This window comes from Asparagus officinalis, chromosome 7 (assembly GCF_001876935.1).
Source record: "Asparagus officinalis chromosome 7, Aspof.V1, whole genome shotgun sequence".
In the NCBI taxonomy this organism is placed as follows: Eukaryota; Viridiplantae; Streptophyta; class Magnoliopsida; order Asparagales; family Asparagaceae; genus Asparagus; species Asparagus officinalis.
Window position 1 is genome coordinate 149,815,610 of NC_033800.1, and position 20,503 is coordinate 149,836,112.

General features: G+C 37.1%; 2 protein-coding genes across 10 annotated transcripts; both read left to right on the plus strand.

The window, feature by feature from the left end:
* LOC109848244 (oral cancer-overexpressed protein 1 homolog) lies at positions 816-9,511 on the plus strand. 5 transcript variants are annotated; one of them, XM_020417665.1, is made up of 4 exons: positions 816-1,046; positions 2,418-2,568; positions 8,808-8,923; positions 8,994-9,511. In XM_020417665.1, the coding sequence occupies exons 2-4, from the start codon at positions 2,492-2,494 to the stop codon at positions 9,338-9,340; spliced, it is 540 nt and encodes a 179-aa protein (XP_020273254.1). In that variant the 5' UTR covers positions 816-1,046; positions 2,418-2,491; the 3' UTR covers positions 9,341-9,511. The 5 variants fall into 5 exon arrangements, with proteins under 5 accessions (XP_020273254.1, XP_020273253.1, XP_020273257.1 ...); XM_020417664.1 differs by having other exon boundaries at positions 818-1,046; positions 8,808-8,911; positions 8,982-9,511; XM_020417667.1 differs by lacking the exon at positions 2,418-2,568 and adding an exon at positions 6,047-6,790 and having other exon boundaries at positions 819-1,046.
* Positions 12,540-18,916, plus strand: LOC109849648 (aspartic proteinase nepenthesin-1-like). Of its 5 annotated transcripts, none has more exons than XM_020419507.1 (3): positions 12,540-14,762; positions 18,667-18,747; positions 18,818-18,916. In XM_020419507.1, the coding sequence occupies exons 1-2, from the start codon at positions 13,599-13,601 to the stop codon at positions 18,727-18,729; spliced, it is 1,227 nt and encodes a 408-aa protein (XP_020275096.1). In that variant the 5' UTR covers positions 12,540-13,598; the 3' UTR covers positions 18,730-18,747; positions 18,818-18,916. The 5 variants fall into 5 exon arrangements, with proteins under 5 accessions (XP_020275096.1, XP_020275097.1, XP_020275095.1 ...); XM_020419504.1 differs by lacking the exon at positions 12,540-14,762 and adding an exon at positions 17,409-18,596; XM_020419508.1 differs by lacking the exons at positions 18,667-18,747; positions 18,818-18,916 and adding an exon at positions 14,866-15,405 and having other exon boundaries at positions 12,541-14,430.

A 20,503-nucleotide genomic window follows, 5' to 3' on the forward strand; every position in this document is an offset into this window, starting at 1 on the left:
TTCGTTCTTTGTAGAGCACCGGATAAGTTAGCTTATAAGTCCAATTCCAAAAAGCTAGTGTATCCTAGTTTTTGAAAAACTAGCTTCTAATTAAGCTCACCGAAACAACCTAGGTTCAATCAAACAAATTTTTGTTATAGCAAAATAATTTTTATAGTATTTTGATCATAAAAGTCAAAAGTTACTAAAATCTAGAATAATCTCTACCTACCTAGCAATATTTTTATAATTTCACATGCGGCATGTATGTTCACATTAAATTCGAGATGTTTGCTACAAGTATTTTTTTTATCGGAATTACTAGTTGGAATTGTAAATATCATATTACAGGGTGTTCCAGTTAATTACGTGGAAGTACATGGTGTTGTAAGAAATTCCAACTACTCCTAATTAATTATATAGCACTTCTAATTCCATCAAGACACTTTTCAATTGAAGCGCAAAGACAGCTCTGGTCAACCTATCTGAAAATATTCTGCATGATGTTGTGAATAATTTCGTTATTTTAAATCGAGGAAACTGAGGATATTTTCCCAATTTAAATCTAATGGGGTTATTCCACAATATTGAGTATTTGCTCTCACCAACACAAACCGGGTTAGATAACTTCAAACCCGTAACCCGCTAACTACCGACTCGGGCACCAATCGGGTTAAGGCTTCGGATAAGAGGGACGTGCGGTGAAAGATTGAGAAACCGCGGAACAGAATACCGCGTGGGATGAGGTCACCGCCGTCTTCTCTTTTTAAAGAAAAATTACTCAATGACCCAAAATATGGGACTAATAGAGGGGACAAGTGAGGTGTCTCCTCCAATTGAATAATGAGTTAACCATTATTAATGATGACCAACTCATTATCTAATAAGAAGAGGACACGTCAGTTATCTCTCCTATTAGTTCCATATTCTTGGTCCCGTAGCAAAGCTCCTCTTTAAATACACAGAAGAAAGAAATCCCTTCTCCCTCGTGATACTTCGATTGTTTTCCACCTTTTCGTCAAGTCTCGAGCTAGGGTTTCCGATCTCAAAACTCCCAAAGGCAAAAAGTTAGTTTCCTTATTTTAATTCTGTTTTACTTATCGCCTGATTTATAGAAAGTTCTGATCTTGTTAATTTATTTGTGAATCTGAGTTATTTCTGGTGGAAAAATCTGTTCTTTTTATGATAGTTACGGTTGATTTCTTGATAATTAAGGGGGGGTTTAGTAGATCTAGTTAGATATTTTGGTTTAGTTTGAGTTATGTGGATTAGGTGCTGCTTGTCTATGCTTGAGAAATTGTTTGATGTTATAATTATTGCCCTTTTCTCATCTTTAAGTAAAGTTGAAAGGAATATATTATCCAATTTAGGGAAATTAATTAGGGTTAGAAGACAGATTATATCGCATGGCAACTGGTAATTTTGGGGTAGAGATTGCAGTTCATCTATAATTTTTCACATATCCCCCTTACATCATGGGTATTTTCAAAAATACCCTCTAAATCTCAGTATTTGTAAAGTTACCCGTTGAGTCATCAATTTTAGAAAAAATTAGCTCAAAGTAATTAATCAACTTTGATAAGCTAATTTATAATCACAATGTAAAAATTATCAATAAAATAGTCAAAGTTTTAGCGCCAAGTTGATAATTTGTTGATTTTAGGGATATTTTTTTCTCAAAGTTGGTGATTTGAGGGGTAATTTTGCAAATGCTAAGATGTGGGGTGTGGGGTATTTTTGAAAATGATCGTTATTTAAGAGGTAATAGAATGTGGATTTTCATGTACACCCTCATTAATCCTTGCTTTCAAATGTTGCGAGGAAAGTGTAATTATGGAAAGTATAAAAACAAATATGAAAACATGAGAATGAAAGATGCTAGCATCTCTCACAATCATTATTAATTATAAGCTAATACACCATGTATAGAAGACACTTAAAGCTAAAAATTGCAATTTATGCTAGCGAGGAAATGTAATTGATTCCAAACCAATGAAAAGGACGTCATGATATATTTTCAATATCACATGAATGCTATGTGTATCAGGTCATCATGCACCAATCTGATTGTTGGTACTTATTTAGGACATATTAGTAAGAATTCTGAAAGAGTAAAGTCATGAACGCAATATGATATAATAATCATTCTGCGTGCAAGATAAAGTAATGCAAACATTGATTTGAACTCAAAAGTTCAGAATACAAAGTCTAATACTCTAATATCTTAAGAAAAAAATAATAAAAGAAGTGTGAAGAAAGGAACCATAAGTACATATCCTCATGGGCTATTCTTCAAAACATATAACCAAAACACATTACATATAGCTGTTAGAAACTAAATATCTTCAAATTCTTGTTTGGATGATTTGGATACCCTTGATACTCTAACTTCACTCCGAAATTTATTGAAATAAGTCTGAATTTCAACCTAATGGCAGCCATCATCTCCTGGATCCCTTCATTCTCTAGTTCAAGAAGTGGATACTTGTTTAACAGCTCGCTCAATTGGTCGATGGTTTTTTGGATGCTTGACGAGAATGCTCTTGAGTCAAACCGAACCACTAATTTCCGGATATCAACACATCCACGGTAGAATCCTTGTTCTTTGCATACTTTGAAGCCTACTTTCATACCCACCTCTCTTCCCTCTTCCTCTCCTGAGAGCAAGCCATCATTATAACTATCGTTATAGCCTTCACTGTACTGGGTTTCATTTAAAAGAATTGAAGATTCAAGAAAATTAGAATTTTGCTCTATCTTTTTTATATCAACAAACTTTCGTGGTCTCAAGTAAACCCTATATTAAGAAGGAGCTTTATGTTTAGCTAATTTCTAATCATGAAAAATAAAAGTAAAGATTCAATTACTAAATACCTTATTTTCTACATTTACTCTACATTTTGTAATCTGTTTCTCTATAATTATTTTAATAAACCTTCGTGAAGTAGTAATTCAAAGTACAAAAATCTCTTATCATAGTAAGTAATCGACAAACCCTCTAAAATTATATGATGCAATTTATAATAATCTTTCAATAACACGATCATCTATGATGCACAGATACGGATATGGGAACGCATACGACACGGACATGGATACAGGATATGACAAAATCCAAAAAAATAGGATACAGAGATGCACCAAGGATTTTTTTAAATTATTATTATATATAGAAAAATTTATAAAATTCAACTAATAATCTAAGATATGAATCTATCACAAAATAACAAGTTTGTAAACAAAAAGGAATTGGAGTACATACTCATTCTATCACAAAATAACAAGTTTGTAAACAAAAAGGAATTGGAGTACATACTCATTCTATCACAAAATAACAAGTTTGTAAACAAAAAGAAATTGGAGTACATACTCATTCTATCACAAAATAACAAGTTTGTAAACAAAAAGAAATTAGAGTACATACTCATTCTATCACAAAATAACAAGTTTATAAATAAAAAGTATATCAAGATGAAGTGGAAGCTAGTCCGATGACTTCTTCATTGCCTTCATCATCAGCAAATAATATGGCCTCCATGGTGGGTTCATCAAGACACAAGGTGGCGACATCAAGAATTCCGACACCCTGAAATGAGTCGAATGCATCTCCACCAATATCTCACAGCTTCGATTCTCCTCCTTGATATTCTTAGGATGGCCGAGAAAGCAAACGAAGATTGTTATGCACATACACAAGATCTTCTGCCCTTGTCCATGTCATATTGTTCCTCTTCAAAGAGTGAATGAATATGTACTTCAATTCCTTTCGCAGCAAGAGGATGAGCAGGGTTGACCCGGAAGCTTTAAGGCCAATGCTTGCAGATTGGGAGCTGAGGATCCATAGAGCACTCACCATAGTTTTGGATCTATCAATCCTCTATCAGCAAGAGCATCTAGATCACTAAAAGTGTCAAGAGAGGCCGAGAATCTAGCATATTCCAAGTTAACTGTCATCCGTTCATCAGCATTAGGATAATATCTTCTTAGACACTTAGACCTTTCTGAAGAGACCTTCTCATCCTGATGGGGTGCTTGCCGATGGATATTCTCATTGAGCCATATCTCGTGATAATATCTATTAAAGTTTAACATTGAATTAGACATTATTAATAAAAATAATCACATCAAAAATAATGATTTGATAACATAATCTAAATTATTACATTGGATTCAAAGAGTGCGCCAAGCACTGAAGTGGCGTGTTGCTCTTATTCCATCTATCCACCAAGATCTTGTGTACGACATCATAAAATGAGAAGGGATCATTTTCTCTTTTGCCCTCATGTCTATAAATAACAATATTTATCTTCTCAATCATTGTATCCCACATACCATATACCAAATAAAGGCTGGGCTTGTCGGTATCGGTGAGTCAGATCATATCATATATAGGAGCAGTGAAAGCAATAATATAATCCACCCTATCCCACCACAAGTCATCAAACACTTTCTCCTTAACAAACTGTGCTTTTCCCACATCATCATCTCTGTACAAGCTCCAACGGTCGCTAAAAACCATATTTTTGAGGCTTCTCTTAATCATCGTTAGCATGATGATCCATAAAGCAAATCGGGTATCAGCAATTGAAAGAAGCTTCATCTTCGAATGCTCATTGAACATAGCCAACCTCATTGAGTGATTCATGATGAAGTTCTTAATCGTCAAAGCATCTTTTGATACCTCTGTAATCCAGTTGCACCCTGCATAAGTAATTGCATTAGCCTCTGTATTCTTCGCAGCACAAATATTCTTAAGGTCTAGATTAAGGGTGTGAACAACACATGGAGTCCAGAAGATGTGTGGAAATTTACCCTCCACAACTGCCCCTACGGTCTTGCATGCCGAAGCGTTATCAGTAATGATTTGGATCACATTTTGAGGCCCCACCTCTCTAATGCAATCTTCAAGCTTCTCTGCAATGAAATATCTATTCTTCTTCGGCATTCACGCAGTGCAAGAACATTGGTCCGTTTTCTGAGACCGCAATGAAATTTATCAGTGGCCTCCTCTGTGCATCTGCCCAGCCATCATTGTAAATAGAGTAAATAGAGACCCCCTTCTGCTTCCATGTGCCCCTGATGAGCTCCAACAACCTCTCTACGTGAGCCTTCTCACGTTGCAAAAGAGTGATCTTCAAAGAATTATAACCCGGAGGCTTGTAACCGGCAATTGGATTGCTTACGGCATATGTGAAAGCTCTGGAGAAATATGGATTTCTTGTCAAATTAAATGACAGCCCACCGGTATAGAACATCCTTGCAATGATTGAATCCATTTCATCTATTGCTCCTGTATTGAAGGCATGTTCAACGGTGGTGGCTCCCCTCCTCTTTGGCTCACTTTGACGAGAATGCATGCTTTGACTTCCTGATGCTGCACTTGAAGTTGAAGAACCTGACATCGTCACTGTCCTAGGCATAGAAGTCCTCAGCCTTGTTTCTGTTTGATCCATATCAGTTTGCATGTCTCTCATATTGCGCGGCTTATAACCTCTGCACATTTTAATTCTTTGCTCACTAATCCGCATTAAATGAGCTTTGACCCTTGAGTAGGAGGATGTAAATACTTCATGACAGTAACTACACATCGACTACCAATTCCCCCCTAATTTACTCATCTTCTCCAACTTCGTGACATACTTCCACAAAGGAGTGTGATCATCTTGAACAGACTATGCACCAGAACTACATTCTGCTTCCATTGCTATAAACAACAAGTGACAAATACTAATTAAATATTAAACCATAACATATATGGAACATAATACGAAAATCTCGATTTAGTATAAATGAGTAGCTTTCTCCATCAGATTTATGATAATAATATGAGCTATTAGCATGCATAACATAGAGAAGTTTATAAGTTTTCACAAATTACAATGCAAGAAATATGTATTTTCATTTAAAATATGAAATATGTTTTTTAAGTAAGAATTAAGTGATTTAACAATTAAATATTTACATGTTCATAATTTATTAGTTAGCATGCTAATTACTATTTTAAGCTCTTTTTCTAATTATACTAATTAATAAGTTGTTGCTCACTGACTTGTTTTTCTTTTTACAGATTATACTTCAGAGTTAAGTAGCAACGAGCAAGGATGAATGATCAATCAAATTTTCCAACACAGCTACCAAAATAAATATCCATAAAATTCATTCATTAAATATGTATATTCATATTGTATTCCTATTTTCTAATTAGAAAATCTTCATATTCTAATTAGAAAATCTTCATATGTATATTCATAATTCATTTGTGTAATGTTAATAATTCATTTGTGTTAAAAACTGAAATTGAAATTGAAAAAATATTTATATGTTAAGAAATTGAAACTAAAATTGAAAAATAACAAAATACCAAATGAAGTGACTTGCTCAGTTGCTCAGCAGTAGCACAAAGCTGCATGAACAAAAAAGGTAATAGTCTTTAAAAAAAATAAGTGAAGAGAGAGAGACTTAAGAGATTGAGAGAGAGACTCAGTTTGACAAAGACGGAGAGATTGAGAGATGGAGATATTGAGAGAGAGAGAGAGAAAGAGAATCGGAGAGAGACTCAGAGTTTGAGAGAGACGAAGAGATCGAGAGACTCAGAGAGAGAGAGAGAGAAGACGAGATCAACGAGTTAGAGATCTGACCTAGCAGCGACGAGTGGAGCCAAGATCAACGAGGACGAGCGACGGGATCTGAGAGAAGACGAGATCGATGGACGAGGACGAGCAACAGGATCTGAGAGAAGACGAGATAGATGGACGAGGACGAGCGACGAGATCTGAGAGAAGAAGAGATCGATGGCGGCATCGCGACTCAGGTGAGTGAAAATATTAGGGTTTAGTTTTGGGTTTGGGTTTCGGTTATGGGTTGTCTTTCAGCGATTTTTTTTTTCTTTTTGTTCGGCGAATCCAAGCCGTGTCCCCTTGACCGTGTCCCCCCTAGTTGGACCGTTGATCCGTGTCGGACACAGATTGACCGTGTTCGACACGTGTCGTGCACGTGTCGTGCACGAATCCGTGTCTGATGTGGGTCAGACACGGATTCGTGGCCTCTGGGGGCGAATCTGTGCTTCATAGACGATCATCTCCATCCTTTTTTCCCCTTCATCTACGATTTGGTTCCATTCACATATTGATTAGAATTCCCATCCCATATCCCTCTTCAACTCCTCTTCCTTTATCTCTTTTGTTCAAAACTCCAAATTAAACTCCATTATCTATAGTTTTAACAAACACATTACAATGTAAAAAAATAATCTTTGATGTTCCTAATTACAGACATGATTATTAAAGCTATAGACCCAGTTGTAGGAAAACAGAAGGAAGGGAATTTTCTGAACCAAGAGGAGAAGTGGGATCATCAGTGGGTAGGCAGGGACATTACTTAGCGCATTGCAAGGACATAACTTAGCTCATTGACTAATTCAATTTCGACTAGCCTAGTGGCACAATAAAAAGCAGATTTTTGCCTGCAAGCAAGTCGTGTAGGAATCCGAGGAATTCTTTCTGAAAATGCGACTCTTCTGAAAAGAGGAACTTCTCTCTTAAGCTTGACCACATACACCAGCGGGAGCTTCAATTGCAATCGTCATAATTGCAATAGGCATATTGGCCTATATGAATCCCCTTGTCTGGAAGTTATGAACCTCGTACTCGTCTCTCTTTCACCTCGTATTTTGAATAGGCAACACGTACACAAGCAAACAAAGGAACTGGGTTACGATGGAAACGGTCAATCAACGTTTTTCAGTTTGAGTAGGGACGGTCGTCTCGTTCACCACAACTATATGCTTTGATTTAGATAAGTCAGTGATTGAAGTCAAAGCATGGTCCATGAAGTCAATGAAGTCGCGGGGTCAGCAAGTCAAATCGTTTTAGGGGTAGGTTAGCGCATAGCAAGCATTTATAGCAGGCAGATAGGTCTGAGGTTGAAAATAAAAAAAAGAAACTGGTTGCGTAACAAAGAATATATTTAGACTAAAAAAAGTTAAATAATAAATAAAACAAAACCAGAACTAAAACATATTCAAATACACATCATTATACAACAATTAATACTACAATGACCAAGTCTTTATCCCAAATGTTTAGGGTCGGCTACATTAATCTTATTTTTTTCATTTCATTCTGTTATGGGTCATCTCCTTCGTTAAGTTAGTCTTAATCATATTATTCTTAATTGATTCTAACCAAGTCATTCTAGGTCTACTTCTAGATCTCCTAGCCCCATTAACTCTAATATTATCGTTTTTCCTAATTGGTGCACTAAGGGGTCTCTATTGTACATGCTCAAACCATCTTAATCTATTCTCTCTCATATTATCCTCAATATGAACAATCTCTAATTTACTATGGATGCACTCATTTCTTATCATATCTTTTAATGTATACCCACAAAACCATCGCAACATTCTCATTTCTACTACACATTTTTTTGAACATGTTTTTTAATTGCCCAACATTTTGAACCATAAAGCATAGTTGGTCTTATAACCATCATATAGAATTAACTTAAATTTTATTGGTATTTTATGATCACATAAGACTCCCGAAGCACTCTTCCATTTCAACCATCCCGATTTGATTCGATGCACAACATCATCTAACTCACCATCATGCCTAATGATTGATCCTAAATAGCAAAAATGATTAGTTTTAGATATTTTTTTGCCATCAATATGTACCATAGGCTCTCTTCCTTTCCTAGTTTTACTAAAAGTGCATTCCATATATTCAGTTTTTGTTCTACTTATCCTAAAACCTTTAGATTCAAGAGCTTGTCTCTATTATTCTACTTTAGAAATTAGCTAAACATAGAGGTCCCTCTTTATACAGGTTTTTCTTGAGACCGCGAAAGTTTGCTGATAATAAAAAGATGGAGCCAAATCCTGATTTTCTTGAATCTTCAGTTCTTTTAAATGAAACCCAGTACAATGAAGGCTATAATGATGGTTATAACAATGGTTTGCTCTCAGGAGAGGAAGAGGGAAGAGACCCAGTACAATGAAGGCTATAATGATGGTTATAACAATGGTTTGCTCTCAGGAGAGGAAGAGGGAAGAGATGTGGGTCTAAAAGTAGGCTTCGAAATAGGAGAAGAACTAGGATTCTACCGTGGATGTGTTGATATCTGGAAATCAGTGGTTCGGGTTGACTCGGGAGCATTCTCGTCAAGAATCCAGAAGACCATCGAGCAATTGAGCGAACTGTTGAACAAGTATCCACTTCTTGAACCAGAGAACGAGGGGATTCAGGAGATGATGAATGCCATCAGGTTGAAATTCAGACTTATTTCGGCAAATTTGGGAGTGAAGTTGGAGTATGAAGGGTATCCGAAATCATCCAAACAGGAGTTTGAAGATATCTAGTTTCTAAGAGTTGTACATAATGTGTTTTGGTCATATGTTTTGAAGAATAGCCCATCAGGATGTGTACTTATGGTTCCTTTTTTCACACTTCTTTTGTTATGTTTTTCTCAAGATATTTGACTTTGTAGTCCTAAACTTTTGAGTTCAAATTAATGTTTGCATTACTTTATCTTGAAGACAATATGATTGTTATATCATATTGAGTGTCTCGACTTTGCTCTTTCAGGTTTTTTACTAATATGTCCTTAAGTATCAGCAATCTGATTGGTACATGATGACCTAATACACATGGCATTCATGTGATACTAAAAATATCATGATGTCATTTTCATTGGTTTGGAATCAATTACATTTCCTTACTAGCATAAATTGTAATTTCTGGCTTTGAATGCCTTCTATATATGGTGTATTGGCTTATAGTTACTAATGATCATGAGACATGGTAGGCTATATTATTCTCATGTTTTCATATTTTTCTTATACTTTCCATAGTTACATTTTCCCCCCCATATTTGAAATTAAAGTATTAATGAGAGGAGTGTACATGAAAAATCCAATTTCATTACCTCTTAAATAATGGGTATTTTCAAAAATACTCACCACATCTTAGTATTTACAAAATTACCCCTCAGATCACCACCTTTGTAAAAAAATATCCCTAAAGTTAACAAATTATAAACTTGGTGCTAGAACTTTGACTATTCTATTGATAATTTTTACATAGTGAGTATAAGTTATCAAAGTTGATGATCAATTGCTTTGAGGTAATTTTTTCCTAAATCGATGATTAAAGGAGTACTTTTACAAATATTGAGATTTGGAGGGCATTTTTGAAAATACCCATGATGTAAGGGGGGTATATGAAAATAACCCTGCATTCTATGGATAACTATTTACTTTCTCAAAACTAACAAATTGAAACAATGGCATTCTCTCAAACAAGCAACCCACTTATAGTTTCTCTTTCCTTTTCAATATCCTCTCAAAATAACCCAAAACCCATTTCTCTTAAATTACTCACTTATAGTTTCTCTTTCCTTTTCAATATCCTCTCAAAATAACCCAAAACCCATTTCTCTTAAATTACCCAAGACCAAGCTCAAGTCCATAAACCTCATCCTCTCAAAATAACCCAAAACCCATTTCTCTTAAATTACCCAAGACCAAGCTCAAGTCCATAAACCTCCTCAGAATTCAGCTCTCTTCCCCAAACCTGCATCGATTCTTGCTCTCTCTCTCACAAGGAAAAGAGCTTCATTGCCAAATTAAACAAGCTGGGTTTGAAAAAAATCAGAGACTTGCTTCCAAAACTCATCAAACTCTACTCTGTTTGTGGCCGAATCGATAATGCTCGAGAACTGATTGATAGAATTCCAAAGAGGAACTTGGATACATTCATCTGGACTTAATTGATTGGTGGGTACACTAGAAATGGAAACCCAAGTGAAAGTTGACATTTTCTCTAAAATGCTTGAACATGGAGATGAACCAGATGGTTACATGTTGTCGGTGTTATTGAAAGCTTCAGCTGAATTGGGTTTTCTCAAATTAACTGATCAGTTGCATTCATTATTGGTTTAAGTGTGGGATTAGAAATCATTTATCCGTTGATAATCGCTTGTTAATGATTATGGGTCTGTTGGGGTTATTGACAATACAAGGAAAGCGTTCGATAGAATGCCTACTAGAAATGTTGTTTCTTGGTCTTCTATGATTCGGGCGTTTTCCTCATTAGAGAAGTTCTCTTAGTCGTTTGCATTGTTCTACAGAATGCAAGTTGAAGATGGTATTAAATCCAATGAGGTTACTATTTTTTGTTATTGCCTGCTTGTGGCTTCTTTTCTAGTTTCAGGAAAGGCCAAGCTATTCATGGTTATGTCATTCGAAACGGGTTCATTTTGAATTTGATAGTTGGTTCCTCACTAGTGACGATGTACTCTAGATGCGGAGATTACGAAGGCACTTTTAAGATTTTTAATAACTTGGGGAGAGGAAATGTCGTTCGTGGGACTTCTATGATTGAAGGATTCTCTATGAATGGGAACTTCGACCTTGCATTAGAATTGTTTCGAAAAATACAAGATCAAGGATTGAAGCCCATTTATCACTTTGGCTGTGATCCTTTCAGCTTGTAGTCATGGTGGACCTGTTAGTGAAGGGATGGGGATTTTCGATAGTATGTCAGAGAAATTTGGTATTGAGCCTCATATTGAACACTATTCTTGTGTAGTTGATATGCTTGGGAGAGGGGGAAGACTTGATGAAGCTGAGATTTATAGAGAAAATGAGGGTAAAGCCAACTGGTAGTGTTTATGGAGCATTGCTTGGAGCTTGCCAAGTTCATGGTAATGTAGAGCTTGGTGAGAGATCAGCCTACAAGCTTTTCGAGCTAGAACCCGAAAACGCAGCAAATTATGTGATTTTATCAAACATTTATGCCTCAGCAGGGAGATGGGATTATGCAGGAAGGATAAGGAAGTTGATGGTTGTCAAAGGATTGTCAAAAGATGTTGGATATGGTTGGTTTGAGATTAAGTTTATATATTTGGTGCTCATGATAAGTCACATTTGGAGATTAATGAGATATATGAGATGTTGGCAAGATTAGATGAACTTATAGTTAAGGCAGGTCGTGTTCCTCCTCCTAATTTTGTGTTGCTTGATATGCAGGAAGATGATAAGAAAAAATTGCTATGCAGTCATAGTGGGAGGCTAGCCATTGCGTTTGGTTTGTTGAAAGCTCCTTCAAATGTGCGCATAAGAAGTGCAAAGAACCTGACGCCTCGTTTGGTACGTGAGAATGGACTTAAATGAGTATGAAATGGAAGAAGGAATGAAATAGAATGTATGTGGGAATGGAATGGTCATTCCCATTACGTTGTTTGGGTGTGTTTATAGAATGAAGCTAGAATGAAAATCGCATTCTCATTCCCATGTTTGGTATCACTAGTTCACAAGTGAGAATGAAATCTTATTTTATAATAATGCCCTTACAACAACATAGATTTTTAATAAGATAAAAATAAATATTAATGATTATAACTAAACAATTTTATTTATGCATATGTTATATTAATCTAGCTATGTTTTATACTAATACATATGTTATCTCTCAGGTGTATGTTCCGTTTATATTTTTTAAACAATACTCACTATTTATTAGTCTTAAAAAAAATTAAAGAAAAATAAATAAAAGAGTTTCACATCTTTCATAGGTCCAAAAATAATATAAAGAATGATATCCACAATTCACAGTTCTAGATATCAAAATTAACTCATTTGATAAATTATCAATATGGGTATAATTGAAAATTACGTAACTAATTTGATTCTCACTTGAATGGTAATGATCATTCCTTATCAATTCACTTGGAATGCTCATTCCCATAAAAAGTGGGAATGGTCATTCCATCTTTTAAAAAATATGTACGTTTGGTATCGGGGAATGAAAAGTTAGAATGACCATTTCATTCCACCTCATTCCCGCGTACCAAACGAGGCGTGAGAGTTTGTGGGGTGCAATAATGCAATCAAGCTAATATCTAAAGTTGTTTCAAGGAAATTTATCATTAGAGATACTAATAGATTTCATCTTTTTTCACAAGGATCTTGTTCTTGTGGGGATTATTGGTGATTACAGCCAAAACTTAAATTTTTTTTTGTTTGGATATTCTAGTTTTTTTTGGATAGCCTGTTGTTTGAGCCATAGATTGATAGCATCGGTTGTTTAGTTTATTTTGTTGAATTTATTGGAAGTGAATGTCTGGATGCATAAACTTTTGAATGTATTATCCACTTATTCAGTGGGATGCTCCCAAAGCATGCTAAGCAAAAGACTTCTTCATCCTCTAAGTTCTCAATTATTACGTCTGGAAGTTATTAGTCTCCTTCCTAATTGACAATTGAAGTCATTTCCTTGTGCATATTAATTGCTGGGAAAATGCAAAATCAGCCGACAATCTGGAAGAATTACTGATCCCGGTTCACCAGCTAGTTGCTTGACTGAAACTCTTTCTCCAAAATATTAATTTTAAATGAAGAAAAAAAATTACTTTCTAGAACTTTCCAACAGTTAATCATATAAAACAGGATTATTCCATAATTAACCTTTGATTTTTTCAAAGTCTGCCATGATACATACTGGTCTTCTCTGTGGAAATTTAGTAGGGGTGTTCTCCCTGGAAATTTAGTCCTCCAGCACTATAAATATGCACGCTCATTGCTGGCCTTCAGCAGCAAAATAACCAAAAAAAAAAGGATGGCCAAAATACTACCAACTCTCGTGATTTCTCTTATTTTAGTCCAAATGATCTCAAATGTAGCTTGTCTCCGAATCAATCTCACCCACATTGACTCCGAGCTCAACCTGACCAAATCCGAGATCCTCGAACGAGCCATTCGTCGCACCAAACACAAAATTATGAGCCTAGCATCAACCGAAACCCAAATCCAAACCCCATTGATGTTTTCCAGCAATTCCTATTCAATGGATTTCTCAATTGGATCCCCATCAGTTCCCTTAACTTGGCTCATGGACACCGGCAGCAACCTAATCTGGACAGATTGCAAAACTTCATTTAACCCCTCGAATTCTTCAACTTTCACAAAACTACCCTGCACAAATCCCCTTTGTCAATCTCTTCCTTTTCGACCAACTTGTGCGCCAGACTGCGACTATACATACTCTTATGTTGACAACTTAACTGTCCAAGGTGTGCTTGCTAGCGAAACATTCGCATTCGGGTCCAATAGCCCAGTATCAGTACCGGGTATCGGGTTCGGGTGCAACATGCGCTCCCGAGGCCTGTTACCCAACGCTGCGGGGTTAGCAGGATTAGCAAGAGGCAAGTTGTCGTTAGTGTCACAACTTGGCGCAACGAAATTCTCATATTGCTTAACTTCTTATGGTGAATCAAAATCAAGTCCTCTTTTATTAGGTTCATCAGCCATTTTATCTGGCTCAGTCCAATCTACTCCATTTGTTACTAATCCAAATCGACCTGTTCTCTATTATTTATCACTAAAAGGGATCAGCGTCGGGTCTAAACTTCTAGCAATCGATAGTTCAGTTTTCGCGTTGGATTCTGATGGTAACGGCGGTTTTGTTATTGACTCGGGCACAACTGTAACGTATTTAAATAACAAAGGTTATCAAGTAATGAAGCAAGAGTTTGAAGCACAGGTGAATTTATCGGTTGCTGACTCATCCGCGACATTGTTTGATCTGTGTTTCTCTTTGCCTAGCGATCAAAATGCGGCTGTGATTGTTCCTGAACTAGTTTTTCACTTTGAGGGTGCTGATATGCAAATTCCTGGGACTAATTATTTTACTGGGGTTTCGAATACGAATCTTTTGTGTTTGGCTATTTTACCGACGGATGGAATCTCTACTTTGGGGAACTTTCAGCAGCAGAACATGCACATACTGTATGATGTTGGTGCTGAAAAGTTGTCATTTGTGCAGGCTCAATGTGATCAGGTTTGATTAGCAATCGATAGTTCAGTTTTCGCGTTGGATTCTGATGGTAACGGCGGTTTTGTTATTGACTCGGGCACAACTGTAACGTATTTAAATAACAAAGGTTATCAAGTAATGAAGCAAGAGTTTGAAGCACAGGTGAATTTATCGGTTGCTGACTCATCCGCGACATTGTTTGATCTGTGTTTCTCTTTGCCTAGCGATCAAAATGCGGCTGTGATTGTTCCTGAACTAGTTTTTCACTTTGAGGGTGCTGATATGCAAATTCCTGGGACTAATTATTTTACTGGGGTTTCGAATACGAATCTTTTGTGTTTGGCTATTTTACCGACGGATGGAATCTCTACTTTGGGGAACTTTCAGCAGCAGAACATGCACATACTGTATGATGTTGGTGCTGAAAAGTTGTCATTTGTGCAGGCTCAATGTGATCAGGTTTGATTACTTTTAGAACCATAGGTTGTTGCTTTTGCTGTGATTTATAAGAATAAAGTATGGGGAGAAATAAAGAGTGTACGAGTGTTATGATGTATTGAGCTTGAGATGTATTATTTATATGTAACAGTCTTTTCCTTTGGGAAATATATATTGTGTGCTATTTCTCTTCAAGAAGTCTGCTAAGATACTTTATCAGCATCATATTTTTTGGTGAATTACAGAAATTTTCTGTGCATTAAATATATTTTATTAAAGTTATAGGTAGGCAGATATTCTTTATATAACGAAATTCTGCATAAAATCTGTTGAACAAACCTAAGGCAATTCTACAAGTTAGGCTGGTAAATGTGTGTTAGATTCTACGGGAGTTGGCTGGCAAAATATACCAAAACTAGCCTGTGTGATATATTATACGAGAATATTGAAGTGATTTTGTGTTTTTAGTTTACCTTTTTAGGGCAAACTTCACAAAACTAACATGAAACTTGAGGCCCCATTCGATAAGGGTTAAGGGGGTTTAGCCCTCTTTAACCCTCCAAAGGGGGTTAATTTGGTCATAGGGCTAACAAACCATTTCCAAGTTAATGGTGACATAGAGCCTGATGAGAGATTGGCCGACGAGGGTTTTTTTTTTTTAGCTAGAACCTGAAAATGCAGCAAATCATGTGATTTTATCTAACATTTATGCCTCAGGAGGGAGATGGGATGATGGAGGAAGGATAAGAAAGTAGTTGTTGGTCATCAGAGGATTGTCAAAAGATGTTGGACCCAGAATATTCTCTTGTATATCTGAAGGACAGCTCCTCTATTTTTCACTTATTATGTGTATTTATCACCTGTAAATAATTGTGTCTTACAATATTGTTAGTACAATAGAAGATATTTTCTCCCATCTTCTTCTTGACAGGACAGGATATAGTTGGATTGAGATTAAAGAAGAGGTTTATATATTCTGGTGCTCATGAGTAAGTCACATTTGGAGACTAGCGAGATTTATGAGATGTTGGCAAGATTAGATCAACTTATAGTTTAAGGCAGGTCTCGTTCCTTCTGCTAATTTTGTGTTGCTTGATATAGAGGATGACGATAAGAAAAAAAAAAAATTGCTATGCAGTCATAGTGAGAGGCAAGCCATTGCTTTTGGTTTGTTGAAAGCTCCTCCAAATGTGCCCGTAAGGATTGCAAAGAACCTGAGAGTTTGTGGGGATTGTCATAGTGCAATCACAATAGCTAATATCCAAGGTTGTTTCAAGGAAATTTATCGTTAGGGATACTAACAGATTTCGCCATTTTTGCACAAGGATCTTGTTCTTGTGTGGATCATTGGTAATTGTACCCCAAAACTTGCAATTTTTGGTAGCCTAATCTTGTACTTTGTCATTGGAGAAGCCTTCAGTCTAATTATACCTGCATACTAGCTTAGCCTTGTTGTAAATGCATCTTAAGAGTTTGACTGCATAAACTTTCGAATGAATTATTCTTTTATTCGGTTGGGATGCTCATTTATAACCTACTAATAAAGCTATTGGTGTTGAAGATAGAACGGAAATTGCAGGAAAGGGTTCTGCTCACAGTACTCTAGTCATAATGCAACGATTATGGGATTTAATTTTAATTTCCAATTCTGCAGTATGACAAACTCGTCAATACTTGGTAAAATGATGACTAGAATCCATTCCCAAGTCCTAACAAATAGAGAACCGAGTCATGGCTTGCTCACAAAGCAAGGACCTTTCATCCTCTAAATTCTCATAATTATTGACAAATGAAGTCATTTGCTCACGCACATAAATACTGATGTCACATATCACAGACGGCTGCTGAAAAATGACCGCACCCAGGTTCACTAGATGCTTTAACTTGAGAAACCTTTTTCTCCAAAAATATTAATTCCTGCAGTAGAGAAAAATATACTCTCTTGATTGATTGAGCTTTACGGCCATTTGTCAATATTATGAAACGTTACTTCTTAAATCAAATCAAAGGATTATTCCACGACGACTAAACTTTGTTCAAAGTCTCCCGTGATGCATACAGGTCTTCTCCATGCAAATCTAGTCCTGGTCTTCTCCATGCAAATTTAGTCCTCCTGCACTATAAATGTACATACTCATTGCCTATCTTTAATCATCTCTTCGATCTACACAAAAAATAACAGCGGCGAAAAAAAAAATGGCCCAAATAGTGCCAACTCTCCTGATTTCTCTCATTTTAGTCCTGATGAACCCGAACGTCTTGGGTATTCGTATCGGTCTCACCCATATCGACTCCGAGCCCAACCTGACAAAGTCCGAAATCCTCGAACGAGCCATTCGTCGAACCAAACACAAACTTACGACCCTAACGTCAACCCAAACCCAAATCCAAACTCCATTGCAATATTCGAGACCATCCTATTCAATGGATTTCGCGATCGGATCCCCATCAGTTCCCTTAACTTGGCTCATGGACACCGGCAGCAACCTAATCTGGACCGATTGCAAAGCTACGTTTAACCCCTCGAAATCTACAACCTTCGCAAAACTCCCCTGCTCAAACCCCCTTTGTCAATCTCTCCCTGATCAACCAACTTGTGCACCGAACTGTGACTACACATACGCCTATGGTGGCGGAACAATTATTCTGGGTGTGCTCTCTACCGAAACATTCACGTTCGGATCCAATAACCCGGTATCAGTACCGGCTATCGGGTTCGGTTGCAACACGTACTCCATAGGCCCGTTACCACCCAACGCCGCGGGGATAGCGGGATTAGCAAGGGGCAAGCTGTCGTTAGTGTCGCAGCTTGGCGCGACGAAATTCTCTTATTGCTTAACTTCCTACGGTGAAACAAAGTCAAGCCCCCTTTTGTTAGGCTCATCGGCCATTCTATCTGGTTCAGTCCAATCTACTCCACTAGTTACTAATCCGAATCAAGCTGTTCTTTATTACTTATCACTAAAAGGGATTAGCGTCGGGTCACAACCTCTAGCGATCGGTAGCTCAGTTTTCGAATTGGATTCTGATGGTAGCGGCGGTTTTATTATTGACTCGGGGACGGGTGTAACGCACTTAAATAGCGAAGGTTATCAAGTATTGAAGCAAGAATTAGAAGCGCAGGTGAATTTGTCTGTAGCTGATTCCTCGTCGACAGAGTTTGATCTCTGCTTCACTTCGCCTAGTGATCAGAATGCGGTTGTGAATGTCCCAGATCTGGTATTTCACTTTGAGGGAGCTGATATGAAAATTCCCGGAACTAATTATTTCGTCGAGGTTTCGAAGTTGAACCTCAAATGTCTGGCTATTTTACCGACGGATGGAATGTCTACTTTGGGGAACTTTCAGCAGCAGAACGTGCACATACTGTATGATGTTGGTGCTGAAAAGTTGTCATTTGTGCAGGCTCAATGTGATCAGGTTTGATGTGCACATACTGTATGATGTTGGTGCTGAAAAGTTGTCATTTGTGCAGGCTCAATGTGATCAGGTTTGATTACTTTTAGAACCATAGGTTGTTTGCTGAAAAGTTGTCATTTGTGCAGGCTCAATGTGATCAGGTTTGATTACTTTTAGAACCATAGGTTGTTTCTCTTGCTGTGATTTACGAATAAAGTTTGATGAGAAATAAAGAGTGTATGCATGAGGGCTAATGGTGTACCGAGCTTGAGAAGTACTATTTAGATTGGACCATAATGTAATAACAGGGGCCCAACAGTATGAATGGGCTTTGTTCGTAATGATAATAGGGACCATCATACATTGATGTGGGGCTAAAGAGATGGAGACTGATGGGTTTTCCCACTCATATTGCCCCCATCCTTGACTCGTCTCCACCCATTTTCTATGTTTAACCGTGTGTACGTGGTCCGATCACAAGCCAACCTATTCATACTGTTTATGGCTAATTAACGAGGATTAATTTAACATATATAGCTCATTATGCAATAGGGAGGGGACACCTCACATGTTCCCTCCATTGGTCCCATTTTTTGGATCCTTAAGAGCATCTCCAACAGCTTCCCCAAAATTTTCTCCAAAATAGAGAAACAAAAGTCATATTCTCCAAATTATTTTTGCTCCAACTCCAACAGCTTCCCCATTTTGAAAAATCGCATTTATTACAATAATAAAGCTCTCCCCAAAAATTTGAAGAATGCTGCAGATTTGGGGAAGGCTCCCTATTTTTTTCTCTTCCTTCCCTATTTTGGGGAATGGGATGAGGAATCTGTTGGACCAAAAAAAAGCTCTATATTCCCCAAAATTGAGTATTTCAAGAAGATGGGGAAGCTGTTGGAGATGCTCTAAGGCATTTTTCTTAACATGTAGATCCTTAAGAATTTAGCGCTATCAAATATTTGTGGTAGATAGACCTTATGTTTCGTCGTACTCTGCTCGCTCCTTCCTCATCCTCCGCTTCATCTGCACTACGTACAAACTTACATCTGGAACAGTGTACCGGCCAGTGGAGAGGAGTTTCGGAGGATGACAACGGCGTACAGTTTAGTTTCAGAAAGATCTATCCGTCAATATCAAACTCAAAATTAGGCTAAAAAAACGAAGTCCTCTCATTGCTTAAAACTTCTTATGGTGAATAAATATCAAGTCCTCTTTTATTAATTAGTCTCATCGGCCGTTTTATCTGGCTCAGTCCAGTCCACTCCTCCCGTTAATAATTCAGATTATCCCGTTTCCTATTACTTATCACTGAAAGGGGTCAGTGTCGGGTCTAAGCTTCCAAAAACAGACAGTTTTATTTAACTAATGAGAGGGTTATCAAGTATCCAAGCAAGAGTTCGAAGCACGGGTGAATTCATCGGTTGCTGACTCGTCGGAGACAGAGTTTGATCTGTGTTTCTCTCTTCGCCTAGCGACCATCAGAACTCAGTTGTGAAAGTTCCTGAACTAGTTTTTCACTCTGATGGTGCGCGCTGGTATGAGAACTCCTTGCGGTGACCATTTCACCGGAGTTTCGAAGATGGAAATCTTCTGTGTTTGGCAATTTTACCGGTGAGCGATGGGAAGTTTATTTAATTTGGTGAATTTTGAGCAGCAGAATATGATTTTGGTGCCGAAATGTACGTCCTCACTTGCGCAGGGTCAGTGTGATCAGAGTTGATCATTTTTTTTACAAGTGTAGGTTTTGTGAATAGAAGTATTATTTAGGTGTAACAGTAGGTTTTGTGTCTAATATTTTTCTTCAACGAAGGCTGCTGAAATACTCTACTAGATATTGTGTTTTCGGTGAATTACAAGAATATTCTTTTTCA

Excerpts from the sequence above, each read along its gene's own strand:
- LOC109848244 (XM_020417665.1), top strand. The coding sequence starts at position 2,492 with ATGGTTTTTTGGATGCTTGACGAGAATGCTCTTGAGTCAAACCGAACC. Across the intron at positions 2,569-8,807 it reads CGGATATCAACACATCCACG|GTTTTTCTTGAGACCGCGAA; the intron begins GTAGAATCCTTG and ends CTCTTTATACAG. Across the intron at positions 8,924-8,993 it reads CAATGAAGGCTATAATGATG|GTTATAACAATGGTTTGCTC; the intron begins GTTATAACAATG and ends GCTATAATGATG.
- LOC109849648 (XM_020419505.1), top strand. The coding sequence starts at position 17,430 with ATGGCCCAAATAGTGCCAACTCTCCTGATTTCTCTCATTTTAGTCCTG.